General features: G+C 47.3%; 1 protein-coding gene across 1 annotated transcript in view; it reads left to right on the top strand.

Moving 5' to 3' along the window:
- The window catches only part of POU2AF1 (POU class 2 homeobox associating factor 1), a 74,191-nt gene that overhangs the window by 52,645 nt on the left and 5,862 nt on the right, over positions 1–15,684 (top strand). The window contains exon 2 of the mRNA XM_075604372.1: positions 13,913–14,040. Coding sequence (XP_075460487.1) covers positions 13,913–14,040 — 128 coding nt within the window. The remainder of the gene's footprint in view (positions 1–13,912; positions 14,041–15,684) is intronic.

The raw sequence follows: 15,684 nt of genomic DNA, 5'->3' as shown, positions 1-15,684 counted from the left end.
CTTTCTATTCCTCCCTCTTTCTTTTTCCTCCTTTGAGTCTCACACTGTCCAGATTTTCTCTCTCCCTGTTCATGTGGCGGTCATCTATCGCCTACCTCTACTCATCCCCTTTGTGTCTTTCTCTCTCACTTTGAATCCTGGCTCTCTTTCTTTCTCTCCTCAGACTCCCCTGTTCTTCTCTTTGGGGACTTCAACTACCACATTGGTGACCCCTCTCTCCCTTGGCCTTCCCACTTTCTCTCTCTAACCTCTTCTTTTGTACTTCAGCAGTGGACTGCAGCCAGCACCCATAAGGATGGCCACTACCTAGATCTGACTTTCACTCAAAACTTCTCTCTCTGATGTCTCTATTTCCCCCTTCTTCTCTCTGATCATCGCCTCATCTCATTTTCTCTCTCTCACTTCTCACCTTCACCTCCATCTACCCCTAGTTTGTGCAGAGACCTGAGCTCTATTAACCTACCAGATTTTGATTCCACTTTATGCTCCTCACTCTCCTCTCTCAGTTCTGCTCCAGACCCTGACAATCTGGTCAGGAACTACAACTTTGCCCTGTCCTCCTCTCTTGATCTACATGCCTCACTTTCTCTCTGCTGTCCTCATCCTTCTAGCCCGGACCCTGACTAAATTCCCACACCCGAATGCTGCGTTCCTGCACTCATTCCTCTGAACGCCTCTGGAGGAAATCTCACACTCTTGAAGACTTCCTTCACTACAAATGTATGCTATCCTGTTTCAACTCTTCCCTCTCTCAAGCTAAACGAACCTACTATTCTTCACTATTCAAAACGCACAAGTCTAATCCATGCAGATTCTTCTCTGTCTTTGACTCCCTACTCAGACCACCCTCATCTGCCTGTTCTTTTTCCTCCATCTCAGGACTATGCTGACTATTTCAAGTAAAAGGTGGAATCCATTTGTCAGGACATCCACTCTATCCCCCTCCCATCCTACACCTCTTCCTAACTCTCCTCCTGCCTTCCTTGACTCTTTTTCCACTGTCACAGAAGAGGATGTGTTGTTGCTGATCTCCTCTTCTCCCTCTACCACCTACCCTCTTGACGCCATTACCTCTCATCTCCAAAAACCTCTTGCTCCTACTATAATCCCTACACTCACACACATTTTTAACTCCTTCCTCTACTCTGGTACCTTTGCCTCTTCCTTCCAACATGTAACAGTTATACCATTACTCAAAAAGATCAAGCTTGGCCATACCTATCTTTCTGACTATCGGCCTGTCTCCCTCCTGCCTTTTGCATCTAAACTACTTGAACTTCTTGTATTCTTTGGTTTGCTCCATTTTCTCAGCACCTATTCTCTCCTAGACCCTCTACAATCTGGCTTTCGCACTGCTCACTCCACTGAAACAGCCCACACTAAAATAACTTATGACCTCCGTGCTGCCAAAGACAAAGGTCATTACACTTTGCTCATATTACTTTACCTTTCTGCAGCATTTGATACTGTGGACCACCCTCTTCTACTTCACATTCTCCATACACTTGGTATTCGTAACAAAGCTCTATCTTGGATCTCTTCTTACCTCTCCCATCATACTTTCAGTGTCTCTTCTGCTAACACCTCCTCCACTATTGATCTCTCTGTGGGGATACCCCAGGGCTCTGTCATACACCCAGTAGCGCAATCATGCTGCCTAGGGGTCACACTTGACTCCTCTCTCACATTCTCCTCTCACATTCAAAATGTATCTAAAACCTGTCACTTTGTCCTCCGCAATATTACAAAGATACATCTGTTGCTTGACTGCTAAAATTCTGCCACAGGCCCTTTTTTTCTACTGTCTCGATTAATGTAACCTCCTGCTGTCCGGCCTACTTGCCTCTCACCTGTCTCCCCTACAATCTATTCTAAACGCTGCTGGCAGAATCACTCTACTCTTTAATAAATCTGTCTCAGCGTCTCCCCTGCTGAAATCACTCCTCCTGGCTTCCTATCAATTCCCACATCACACACTCAATTCTTCTCCTCACTTTTAAACCTTTATACTCTTCTGCTCCTCCTTATATCTCAGCTATGCACCATCCCGACACTTGCGTTCTGCTCAAGGAGGCCTTCTGTCTACTGCCTTTGAATCTAAAGCCCTCTCCCGCCTTAAACCTTTCTAACTGACTTCCCCACACCTCTGTAAGGCCTTCCCCTCAATACCCGACTTGCACTTTCTCTATCCACCTTTAAGACCCACCTTAAAACACACCTGCTTAACGAAGCATATGAGTAGCTCCGTGGCTGAAACTATACACCTGAAACATAAAGCTCGTCATTTAGCTTAAACACCTCGTCCTCCATTGATCCTTGACTCTGCAGCGATTCTTGCTGTTTATTTTCAAGCTGGGTAGTTCTCAGAGAGAGAGCATTAGAGGTTAGATGTAAATTCAGCCACAGCTTAGCCTAGAGCAGCTTAAATTTTTTTTTGCATCTCTTTAAATAGTTCTCTGAGAGCTTTTGGAGTTATTTGGGTATTTTTGGGGTTTTCTGGTTCCTAATCTGATTCTGAGTGGTTCCTTACTTGTTTCTTTGACTGCTCCTGTGCCTTCTGCTGCGCGTGCACGTCCACCCGCCACAATTGTTGGAGTCAGGGACCGGCAGGCTACTTTTACCTGGTTAATTTTGGCAGCTGTGTCTTCTTGTCCTTCTTTGGCAGCATCTCCGGTGGCTCCTGCTGTCGCTTTAACTCTTTTTATTTTCATTTTTGGGGGTTTATTTCATTATTTATATTGCGGCGTCACCGGAGCTTTTTCAGAGGGCTCCCATCCATCCAACGCTGTGTTCTCTTTTCTAAATAAAAAAAAGTTTATTTAGTGTTAAAAAGAATGATTTTCTTAAGCTCTAGCATCTGGTTACCGTGGTAACCTGTGGACGGCTCTGTACTCCATTTAACCTCTTGAACACGTCATATTTCAAATGTGTATATCTCCTGAATGGAGCATCAGATTGTAAAAATAAAATAGCATTGGAAAGGGAAGAAAATAAACATCTTAAAGAGGCAATCCAAGCATGCAAATATTTAATTTTTACATACAATTGAAGAAGGGGGTCTCGGAGCTGAACCCCATTAATTTTAGCTCCGGGGCCCATGCTTCTGTAGATACCTACATAGGGGTGTCGGTAGCTGCTCTGCTCAGTAAGTTAAGAAGTAAAATGGCACATACAAAACACATCCTTGCCTTTGAGTAATTTATCTCCTATTATCTACTTTTTCACTGCATCATCAGAATCTCCACATAGACTAGATATAGATGTAACCCCCTGTGTCTGCTATCAGCACAGGACATGGCCCCTTTAAGAATTACACTGGACCATGTGACTGTGCTTAGCCAGTGGAATGAATTTTGTTACCCGCCCCAGATCTTCAAGGTGGATGGCATTGGATGGACTTTGATCACATCACAGAGCTTCCTGATAGAGTTGGAAAGGGATTGCTGAGGGGACTGGTGTGGCAGTTTGTTTTGATATGGTGAGGCTGCTGCAGAACACTCTGCAAGGACCTGACAGGTCCATGGAGTGAAGAGACTGGTGAATTTTGCTGGCCAGTACAAAGTACAGTGACACCTTGGCATCCCTGAGGCTTCCAACTCCGGGTCCTGAGCAAACTCAGTGGCGCCAAGCTTGGTAGCTATCTGGTCTCTCGGAACCACGACTTGGAAATCTCACAGGCACATACACATAGGTACAAGCATATACATTTATCAAATAAAAACCTTTAATAAAATATACTTTGACTCGGTGTCTTATGTTTAAACATGTCTACAGTAAGTCTCCTGGTCTGGTGTCAGGGATAGAAAAATAATATATGTTCCCTACTCTTAGTAGCCTTATCCCTGGCACTGTGACGGTTCAGGGGATTCCTTCCCCTCCATGTGTCCCTGACGCCCCGCGCTTGCCTGCCTCTTCTGATCCTTCCCTGCCTTTCCCTGCTATTCTCCCTTCCTCTGCGGCAACCTCTGACATCATCCCGGCGTCAGCGCGCGCACCCCGCAAGTCACGCGCACCCGCTCGGTCTCCCATTTCCTGCTGCGGTAGTCCCTGCTCACGGTCCCGCTCGGTCCCTGCTCCACTCGCCTTACCTCTGGTGGCTTCTCCCTCTGTGTGCCCTCCTGCTCGGTGGGTGCTCCTGTGGCGCGGTGCCCCGCCCGCCTTGTGACGCAGGCTGTGCGCGCGCACTCTAACCTTACAGAGGGTGCGCGCACACGCTCCTCTTGTAGGCTCTCTCAGACTCCTGGCTCCTCCTCTCGTGCTCTTCAGGCTATCTCCCTCACTGGCTCACTTGTCTCCACCTCTTCTCCTCCTCACCTATCCCTGCTGTCTCCCACTTCACCCTCTGCTCCTCTTCTCTCTCCTATTGGTGTTCCCTCCTTTATAACCCCTGTCTGTCCTTTCTCTCATTGCTCTGCATACTGTAGTTCTTTGTTACCTCTGTGTGTGCAGTCCTATGCTTGGCTCTCCTCTGTGTTCCAGCTTTGTTCCTGCTCCTGCTTACCTCTTGGATTTCCCTGGCTTGACCTCTGCTCGTACTGGACTACTCTGCTCGCTATTGCCCTTGAACCCTGCTTACGAACACGACCTTGCTGACTTCTGTGATCCCTGGACTTTGGCTTACGAACTTTACAATTCTGATCTCTATACCCCTGGACTCTGGCGCACGGACACCACTACTCTTACTCTGAACTCCAAAGGCGTTGCAAGTATTACTAACCATCTCTCTACAGGCCCAGCAATGCCATACCACACTCCGGGCACGCCCTCACTGCTGTGGGTGTGTGGTGATACCCTTCCCACCTCAGTACTGGGGACTGGCCAAGTCTGCGGGCATACAGGCATGACAGGCACACTGCAAATCCCTGACTTTATCTTTATACACAATTAATATCCTCGCAGCTTTATTACATAGCTGGAGCACCCCCTAAACCCCTGTACCAGGTTCAGGGTAACATGGGCATGAACTGGGCATCCCACCTTATGCTAGGGACCCCTGGACTGTTCTGGGGATACCTTGATCCCTGATGCCCTTTTTACCTTTGCTGTTTGTGCTGAAGCAGGGAACCCTGGTGGTGAGTTGCAAGAACATTTCATGGGTAGGATTTTGCCGGAGCACTGTGCTTCAATGTGCCTGAGAATCTTACCTGATTCCCGGGTACATCTTTGGGGTATCCGATAACTTGGGAACCCCGCTAAATAGCCACAATCTGAAAAACGTTTCTCCGCAAAACTCACCTTAAAACTCATAGCCTAGCAAGCTCCTCTGGCTAGCACTCCTGGAAAGGTAAAAACTGAAAAATACTGTATTGTCGCATAATTTACACACAGTCACAGTGATGCATATATGAAAGTCAGGTCCAAGAGCTGACACTCTAGGACCTTCAAACATGGATCAGGTGTAACCAAGTGGGCTTAACCTTTATTAGCCTGGTTACCCCCTCACCATTACAGAAGGTACACCAAACTTGGCCTTGGATCTGGGGCCTGGGATGCAGGGGAAGACAGGTCCGGTTCCCGGGAAGGTGCAGGCATAGGCAAGGGGAAGACGCAAGTAGAAGACTCAGGACTCAGGAATGGACTCAGAAACAAACAAGGACAAGGGAACCAGACTGGGACAGGAACACCACAGGGGGAACCGGACTGGGACAAGGCAGGAACAACGCAGGAGGTAATCTGTTACAGACAGGGGTCAAGACAAACAGGGTCAAAGGCAGAGTAAGGCATAGAGTACTGGACTACTTTGCATGAGTGAAGACAAGTTGCAGCTGCTTGCTATTTAAAGGCCAGAGGCAGCTGTTGGCAATGAGAGCCAGAGAGAGGCTTATTTCCTGTCAGGGGGGTTAAGGGCAGAATTTGCCAGGAAGTAAGTTGGCCACACTTGCTTCAGTGGGATTGAAGCCACTTCCTCTTAGGAACGGAAGGCAGGATTTGCCAGGAAGTGAGATGGTCCTGATTGCTTCAGTGAGGATGATGTAACTTAATGGCAGCGGCCATCTTAGGTAATGAACAGATCCCTTATAGTATCACCCCTTCAGGATCGAACTCCGGACAATCCACTATAGGCGTAGGGGAAACAACAAAGAGAGAGTTTTTACCCAACACGGCGTTACAGGCTGGGTTCCGGGCAGATTTCCATGGAGCGATCAGAAGAGAGTCCAGGCTGCTGTGAAGGCAAGGTACGCGGAACAGGAATTATGAACTAGAACAGGCATTAAAAACAAAACAACCTTGAATCTCACAGGAACAGAACTCCGTGGTCTGGTGCTATCCGGAGGACGTCCAGCCGCCTTAAAGGCAGAGTGCCAGTAACAGCAAAGAGAGCCGAATCCTCAGTGAGAGTGTAAGTGAGAAGCTGCACTATATACAAAGTAAGGGTTCTTTGGTTAAATGCTTTGGCCAAAGGATTATAAGCCTGCTACCATATCACGGTAAACCCTCTTCAGCAGGACCTACACTACCCACAACGGTTTTCTATACCGCTCTCCTGGAGGGAGAAATGTCCCAATATCGGGGTAGCATGAAGAGGACAAGCAGGGGTCCATGTGGGAGTCCAGGCAGGACAAAGCATGCCATAATCAGGAACAAAAGGGGAAAGGCAGGGATCCAGGCGAGGAACATCCAGGGTGCAAGGCACTACAAAGTGGGCATTGGCCATGCTAAAAGCCCCATAGCGCCCCTCCCTTCAAGAGAGAACTCTGGACTATCCAAAGTGGGGGGGGAGGGGGCAGTGTTCCTACCTCTGCGGTTCCATTGCAATGTGTAACGCTGCTGCAGGACAGAATACGGGCCCACAGCGCAGAGGTAGGGTGCAAGTACACCAACCTTGGCCTGGAATCTGGAGCCTAGGATGCAGGGGAAGGCAGTTCCAGTTCCAGGGAAGGTGCAGGCATAGGCAAGGGGAAGACTCAGGACTCAGGAACGGACTCAGGAACAAACTGATTCTGGAATAACAGGAAAACCACAGGGGGAACAGGACTGGAACAAGGCAGGAACAACGCAGGAGGTAATTCGGTACAGGCAGGGGTCAAGACAAACAGGGTCAAAGGCAGAGCAAGGCATAGAGTACTGGACTACTTTGCATGAGCGAAGAAATGTTGCAACTGTCTGCTATTTAAAGGCCAGATAAAAGTGATAAGTAGAGCACAGCTAAAAAAGGAGCAAGGAGAGGATACAATAAATGCAAAAATATTTAATGGAGTAACCAAAGCATAGAGGATAACCTTCAACGCGTTTTGAACTCCTTACAAGGAGTAAAATACAAATGCCTGGCAGTCCCTTTTAAACATAAAACCCATTCTCCGCTTTGCGCCAAAACAGCATCATAACGTCATGACGTACACTGTGGTGGCCAGAGGCAGCTGCTGGCAATGAGAGCCAGCGAGAGGCCTTACTTCCTGTCAGGGGGGTAAGGGCAGAATTTGCCAAGAAGTAAAATGGCCACGCTTGCTTCAGTGGGATTGAAGTCACTGCCTGCCGGGAACTGAGGGCAGGATTTGCCAGGAAGTGAGATGGTACCAATTGCTTCAGTGAAGAAGATGTAACTTCATGGCAGCGGCCATCTTAGGTGATGAACAGCTCCCTTATAGTTGGCACGTGAGTGTAGCCCTCTTTCCTGCTGATATAGAGAGACTACTAGTGCTGTATGTACTTGCTGGCTCAGCGAGATCTGGGCCTCCGCTAACTGGGAGCCTGGGGTAACAATATGTTCTTGGCAACGCCTCCACTTACCCAGGATCCCCAATAATTAAGATTCCCCTAGGTAAGAATAATGATAACAAGCCACAACGTTGTAACCTTTTACTAATAAGTAATTGCAAAACCTTAGCTTACACCTATTAGGAATAAAACACATATAATCACAGTACATGATACTCAGTAATTATACACCAGTGGCCTGGCCACTCTCCACGTTGAGTAATGTCACTTCCCACCACCACGTGTACCCCACACCGTGTCCAATGTATAGACTCAGTCCCTTGGTCACTCAACCCAGTGTCCCCCAAAGAACCCTACCCCAAGGCGGAATCAGCGCCTGAAGGTACCGGTGTTGCACTTATTAAATACCTTCCGGTCACTCCAGCAGCCGGTAACAGACTTCGAAAAGGATCCGCCGATCCAGCGTAGTCTCTCACGAGTTTGGTAATTTCCAGCAGCTTGAGCCCAAACCACTGAACATGCAGCAGCTTAGGAAGAACACTGCGTCCCTGTCTGCTAATACAGTAAGGGAATAGGATGTCTCTCTCTAGGGCGGTTCCCTGCAGTACCACAAGCTGGTGGTAACTCAGGGTCTGCACTGGGGCCTGAGGGGAAATCTGGCCTACGCAGGTGGGTCACTTACCCCCTGCACACACATTACCACTCCCCTTGCTCCTCCGTCACCCTCTGCTAGCGTGGTCTCTCCCCCACGCTTCCCTTTCCTGCCTGCCAGCAATCTCTTCACTCCTATTCGTTCCCTGGTGTCATGTGGCTCCGCTGAGGCTCGTGGGAATTGTAGTTTTACTTCAGAGCCTCCTGGTTATTGGCCAGCCGTTCACGCGCTTACACTGGGCATGGGCGAACTCTCTCCGTGCCTCCGGTCGCGCATGAGTATTGCGCAATGCCATTTACAACATGGCGGCGCCCTGTGCTATCGGGCTGCTGCGGAACCTCCGGACGCTCCCTACACAGCACCCCTCGTGATTGCGCCCTGCAGCGGAGGTAGAGGGGAAACCAGAACACCCCTACATGAGGATAAAGTAAGAATGCTAGAGGAGAGAGAGATGGAAAGAGTTGGGGACATCATAAAGTGTTAAAGGAAAGTGATGGAAGGGAGGAGAGAGATTAGGGGAAAAAGAGAGCAGGGGGAAGCGTGAAGGGGGTAGGAAGGATTGGGGTTGGCTTTTTAGAATTTCCAAGCAAAGTCAGGTACTTTCAGTTATTATCATATAAATGTTTCTCGTATAACATAACAAAACAGCTCCTCTATTTTTAAGCTCTGTTCAAAATGCTAATGCTACTATGTTAATAGTTCAGCTCCATTCACATGAGTGGGACTAAAATCTTCTCCAGCACAGGGAAGTACAGGTGGAGGAAAAGGAATAATAATGTGTGTGTTAAATGTTGCTATTGTTTTTAATGGAGTGGTGTTATTTCTTGCATTAAATATTGCAGTGGCGTTACCGGGAAAGCTGTAAACTTAACTTCATCTGTAGCTTCAACGCATGTTGAATACAGGGGCACATTCGAGGAAATGGGCAATTGAGTACCTTAGAGTTTAGCACCACTTAGTAAATATGGTTCATAATTGCCAGCTCGTTTGGTTGAAAAACCCTTTTAGACTATGTCAGCTTCAATTTGACCTGAATTTAACACATTTCAGATCTACAGTATTTAGGCCGATATATTTGAATTCATTTAGTCAACCATGGTTTACAATGTAACACCGCCATAGGCTGGCATGTGTTCAGAGTGCATACAAATATTGAAACACTATGTACACTAACCAGGTAGTGTAAATACAGCACAGTTAAATACAGTACCGTATCTTTAATCAGATTAATGAATGGAATGGACATATAGCATGCTAAGAACTATGATCTTGAAGATCTGATATGTTTATATTTGAAAGTTCAACAAAGGTAAGTTAGCAAGAATGTTGATATGAATTGTCGAGCTTCCTGAACTTTTATAGCATTGTTACCTACAAAGTTTGTCGTTATTATTTGCCCTTAGATATGGCTTAAAAGATACGTTTCACACAATTATTAAACAGTTCTGATTTCCTGTGACTCACTCACAAAATGACATCTGGCTGGAAATATTGAATTAATCACCAGTTGCAGATGTTCCCTGCAAGAGTTGGAGATCACAATAATATGCTGAAGAAGCGCAGCCCCTTCAATTTTTTTATTTAACTTTTTTGACAGAGGCCTTTTAGCCTTAAGGCTAGTGATTGCTGGCCAAACTAATTAGCAACCTTAAAAAGGTAATCCTAGGACCAAACTGTACATGTTAAAGGCATCATATCTTGGTGATTGATACCTTTTTTGAAACAAAATCTGATGCCTATAAGTATGTTTACATAATAATTTTAACTAATTTTGTGTACACGGTTGAGCTGAGTTTTGAGAAGAGTTTGAATTCCTCTGGCTGATCCCTTTTGTCTGACGTCACTGTGCGTTCAACAACAGTTTTTACAGCCAGGGACCACCCCTTTCCCTCTCCCCTTATTATATTTGGCTCTGCGATAAGTCCAAGGTGAGAGTAAAGACAACACACCCCATTCACAGGTCCCCAAGAAATGCAATTTGCAGTGAAATTCAAGTGAAACAAAAGAACCCAGATCTTTGCTATTTTCATGGTTAGATTATTTGTAGGAAGCCAATTAGTTTGTTAAATGGTTAACAAAAGTTTTTTTTTTTTTTTTGCTGGCTGTGTGGCGCTGCAAGTGTGGGCTTCAATAAAGACATAGGACAGACCTGCTGTAACAGTTGAAGGGACTTATGAAGGCACCCTTTGCCATATTGATATAGAATGTCTTCTAATACAGTAGACACATACCTAATGATCTTTTATAACCATATTTATTATCTGGAAAAATGGTTGGAACTTGCCTTGTGCCTTTATGTTCATTTATTAATAATGGAAGGACTTTCAATACCATTGGTAGATTGTGTATCAAAAAGACAGAAAGGGAGTCAGACAAGTGAACAGATGGTGACAAAGAGAAATAAAGACACAATCAATATATATTCCACTATTTTTTTTTTTGGGAGGGAGGCACACATCCCATACCTTGGGAGAATGATGTCCCTAATACATAATAATTGCTTTTCTGGGAGGCCAGTGTAAAACATATGGGTACCACTAATATAGGATGACATTACACTTTTACTGAGCTATCTCAAATACAGTATGTTGAATGTACATGGTCTCAACATAAATCCCATACCATACATATTGACTTGAAAGTACAGTACTGTAGGTGTAACTGAAACTACCTTGTTAGTTACCCACTATAACTGTTTGGAATGTTATGACTTTATCATCTAATCAAACAGCCTGATGTAACAACGAAACAAGTACTCTAAAGAAAGTCTTTGATGTTTGCATTGTATTGGTCCACCATGCATTATTGTCCCTACCATTCTTATTGCCACGTCATCATCTTTTCACTAGACTTTTCATATATTTTATTATGCTTTAATGTTATGCTCATGCTTCTTGCATGTTGTGATATCTTTTTAATGTACCTGCGCACATGGGCGTCCGCAGAAATGTTTTCGGGGGGGGCTGGGGGGCATAATTTTAACTAGACAGAGAGAGAGAGTGGGTGTGGGGGTGTGGGGGTGTGTGGGTGATGGAGTGGGTGACTGACACTTGGGTGGGTGGGTGACTGACTGACTCGTGTGTGACTGACACTTGGGTGGGTGACTGACTGTGGGTTGGTGTCTGTATTCATTCACAGACATACAGACACAAATACACACACTCTCCCTCTCAGACTCTCCCTCTCAGTCTCTCCCTCTCAGTCTCTCCCTCTCAGTCTCTCCCTCCCAGTCTCTCCCTCTCAGTCTCTCCCTCTCAGTCTCTCCCTCTCAGTATCTCCCTCTCAGACTCTCCCTCTCAGTCTCTCCCTCTCAGACTTTCCCTCTCAGACTCTCCCTCTCAGACTCTCCCTCTCAGTCTCTCCCTCTCAGTCTCTCCCTCTCAGTCTCTCCCTCTCAGTCTCTCCCTCTCAGACTTTCCCTCTCAGACTCTCCCTCTCAGACTCTCCCTCTCAGTCTCTCCCTCTCAGTCTCTCCCTCTCAGACTCTCCCTCTCAGTCTCTCCCTCTCAGACTTTCCCTCTCAGACTCTCCCTCTCAGACTCTCCCTCTCAGACTCTCCCTCTCAGTCTCTCCCTCTCAGACTCTCCCTCTCAGTCTCTCCCTCTCAGTCTCTCCCTCTCAGTATCTCCCTCTCAGACTCTCCCTCTCAGTCTCTCCCTCTCAGACTTTCCCTCTCAGACTCTCCCTCTCAGACTTTCCCTCTCAGACTCTCCCTCTCAGACTCTCCCTCTCAGTCTCTCCCTCTCAGTCTCTCCCTCTCAGTCTCTCAGACTCTCCCTCTCAGTCTCTCAGACTCTCCCTCTCTCAGACTCTCTCAGACTCTCTCAGACTCTCCCTCTCTCAGACTCTCTCAGACTCTCCCTCTCTCAGACACACACACACACACGCCTCAGACAGACACACACACACACACACACACACACACACAGTGGAGCAAGAGATGCAGCGCCGGATGTAAGTGCCTGGGGACGGGAGGGGGGGGGGGGAAGGCCGGCGATCCGACCAGCCAGAAGTGCATCACCACTACCCGCCCCCGCGCTCATCTTCCACACCAAGGGGACGGGGGATGGGAGCACCAGGGCAGGAGGGAGCGGAGCACCAGGGCAGGAGGGAGCGGAGCACCAGGGCAGGAGGGAGCGGAGCACCAGGGCAGGAAGGAGCAACAGGACAGGAGGGAGCACCAGGACAGGAAGGAGCAACAGGACAGGAGGGAGCACCAGGGCAGGAGGGAGCACCAGGACAGGAGGGAGCGGAGCACCAGGACAGGAGGGAGCACCAGGACAGGAGGGAGCACCAGGGCAGGAGGGAGCGGAGCACCAGGGCAGGAGGGAGCACCAGGACAGGAGGGAGCGGAGCACCAGGGCAGGAGGGAGCACCAGGACAGGAGGGAGCACCAGGGCAGGAGGGAGCACCAGGACAGGAGGGAGCAGAGCACCAGGGCAGGAGGGAGCGGAGCACCAGGGCAGGAGGGAGCACCAGGACAGGAGGGAGCACCAGGACAGGAGGGAGCACCAGGGCAGGAGGGAGCGGAGCACCAGGGCAGGAGGGAGCACCAGGACAGGAGGGAGCGGAGCACCAGGGCAGGAGGGAGCACCAGGACAGGAGGGAGCACCAGGGCAGGAGGGAGCAACAGGACAGGAGGCAACTCCTCCCCCCCCTGGCGGCCGCACCCCTGCACCTACCTACTATCACCCTGGGCGGGTGGGCAGCCACGGAGACCCGGGGAAGAAGGGGGGACACTGTGCAGCCACCAGTAGAGGAGCGGGAAGATTCTGCGTCACGGACAGTCACGCGCTCACTAGCAGCAGGCACAGGAAGTGCCGCGAGCGGCTGTGAGCGGGCTCGGGGGGAGGAAGGGGGGGTCCCAGGTGGGGGGGAGCAGGGAAGATACGCGCGCGCTTCCTTGCACATCGTGAGCGCGCTAAATCCTGTCACGCCAGTGCCCTCTGTCTCCCGCTGTTGGCAGCCCAGGATCCAGTGGGGGGCAAGCGCCCCCCTTGCCCCCCCCTGCGGATGCCCATGCCTGTGCAGCTATAGTACCTTGTAATGGAGCAACATGAGAGTACTTCATAGATTAAATTATAGTGTTCAAAGCTGAAATCTCACAGGTATCTTCTGTAAAGTAGGCTATTGTGCATTCATCTGTTGATGCATATAGATGTATCACAACTTACATCTACTCCACCAGGGCCAAAATGTCTATTAGAAATATGAACTATATAAATGAAAAAATGCAGGTTTTCATAGATGTAGACATGCACAAGTTTTTGAAACCTTACAAGGTCTTAATAATACAATGTACAGGAAGAGACTTGTGTATCACTAAATCCATGTAACTCAATTACAACCTGCAATGACCTGACTTTCTATTACAACACTGGATACAATGTAACTAATAACAGTTGATATTTTGGTCCTATTGATGGGAAAAATTACAAACATATTACTAGGAATTCATTTTTTTATGTGTTTGATGGACGCAGTTGTATTGTAATTTCCTGTAGTATATGTTTTCTGTAAGGCACTAAACACATTGTTGGCACTATGTAAATACAATTATATGGGCAAATAGTTCGTTATTTTATTCCTAAATCTGTTTTCTAGCTGTGAATTCAGACCAGCAACATCGACAAACCCGGCCATACCTTGGAGTGCGTGTGAAAGAGCCCGTCAAAGAACTGCTGAAAAGAAAGCGTGGGAATTTTAGCAGCACTAATACCATAACATCTACGGTAATATCTAAACCTTCATTCAAGAGCAAATGACTTTCCATGAACGTTAGTTAAAGGTGCAATTCAGAAAACAAGCTTTTGTAAAGAATTTAACAGTTTAGTTGGCTTAACTAAGGATACATGCCGATGCTAATAGCAAAGGTTTTGCTGCTTCATTTTTTTGGATGTTAATGACAAGTTACATTTCTTAGGGTTCTCCAATGAGGAAGTGTTTGTCAATCAAGTGCCAACTCTCTCATAAATCTCAACTCACCATGTTTATATAATTACTTCATTATTTAAAAATGTTGATATGTCAGATTTTTGTTAAAAAAAGGCATTGATCTCCCAGATCAACTCCTTACACATGTCACTGGCATTTGTTCCCTTTGGCCCAAGGGATTGCCCCTTGGAAGTTGCAGTCCCTCCTGGTTCAAAATGAACCAATTGCAGTGACATGTTTAAGATAGTAAATCTGGGTGACAGATGCCTTTTACAAAAATAAGACATCTACAAGTATTTTTAGATAACTGTTAAAAGTTTACTTGTAGACATTGTGAGCAGAGATACTATATGGGAGGAATATGATTGTCCATTTAGTTCAAATGAGTAGCACATTTTTATCTTATACAGCAGTGCTCTTAACTCCTTCAATGCCGGAAGATCCTGCCACCTCCACTCCCATGGCCCCCTGGCAGGGCTGCCACCTCTCTGGGTTTGACCCGGAGACTCCGGGTTTCGGGTACTTACCTCCGGGCTGCGGGTTTAGCCCGTCAATCTCTGGGTGGCGGAGGAGGGGGGCGGCGTGCTGCGGCGGTGTCTCCGGCATTCTCCAGTATTTTAATTCACCCTCTAACTGCAGTAAACATGGCTGCACGGCAACATATGACATGGCAACGTGACGGTACCCATGGCAACGTGACGGTACCCATGGCAACATGACATTATGCATTGCCACGGCAATGTGACACCGATTAGCGTCATGACTTCATGTTGAACTCCGTTGCCATTGAATTGCGCAGCCATGTTCACTGCAATTGGAGGGGGAGTTGCAGCAGGATGCCGGGAGATGCCGCCGCCGCACCATGCCACCAAGTAAGGGATTTTTTTTTTTTTTTTTTTCTCTGGGTTGGCCATCAGCTGAAGGTGGCAACCCTGCCCTCTGGCACTAACGATCATGGGATCACTGTCCTAAGCACTCACATGATCGCTTCCTCCTTCCATTTAGTTTGTGGTAGACTCTCCTATGAGCACTGATTGCGAAAGCTTGCTAGAAAACAAACAAAATCCAATGACGTATTGCATACATCATAATGCTTTCTAGGGTACCAGCCTTCATGATGTACGCTGTATGTCTATATGACACTGAAGGACTTAAACTAATTTTTCAAAGGGCTGTATGAGAAACAAATTAAGTAGAAGGGTGGGAAGTGTACTGCGAACTAATTTTAAATACCTCTAAAAGGATTTAAAAATGTATATTTTGAAAGCATTTAGAAAATCTGTACCACATATGTTTATCTCCTTAGCTATATCTTGATTTTCAATGTAAAAAAAAACACTTAGCTACCTGAGCAACTGCAATTAATTTAGCTGGAGCACACAGTCCAATGACCACTCCAAAGTCCTTCAGGGGACAGATTTGGACCACTGGCAGCAAGTTGA

This window comes from Ascaphus truei, chromosome 6 (assembly GCF_040206685.1).
Source record: "Ascaphus truei isolate aAscTru1 chromosome 6, aAscTru1.hap1, whole genome shotgun sequence".
NCBI classification, from domain to species: Eukaryota; Metazoa; Chordata; class Amphibia; order Anura; family Ascaphidae; genus Ascaphus; species Ascaphus truei.
The sequence above is the reverse complement of the archived record's forward strand: the minus strand, read 5'-3'. Positions and strand labels throughout refer to the sequence as shown.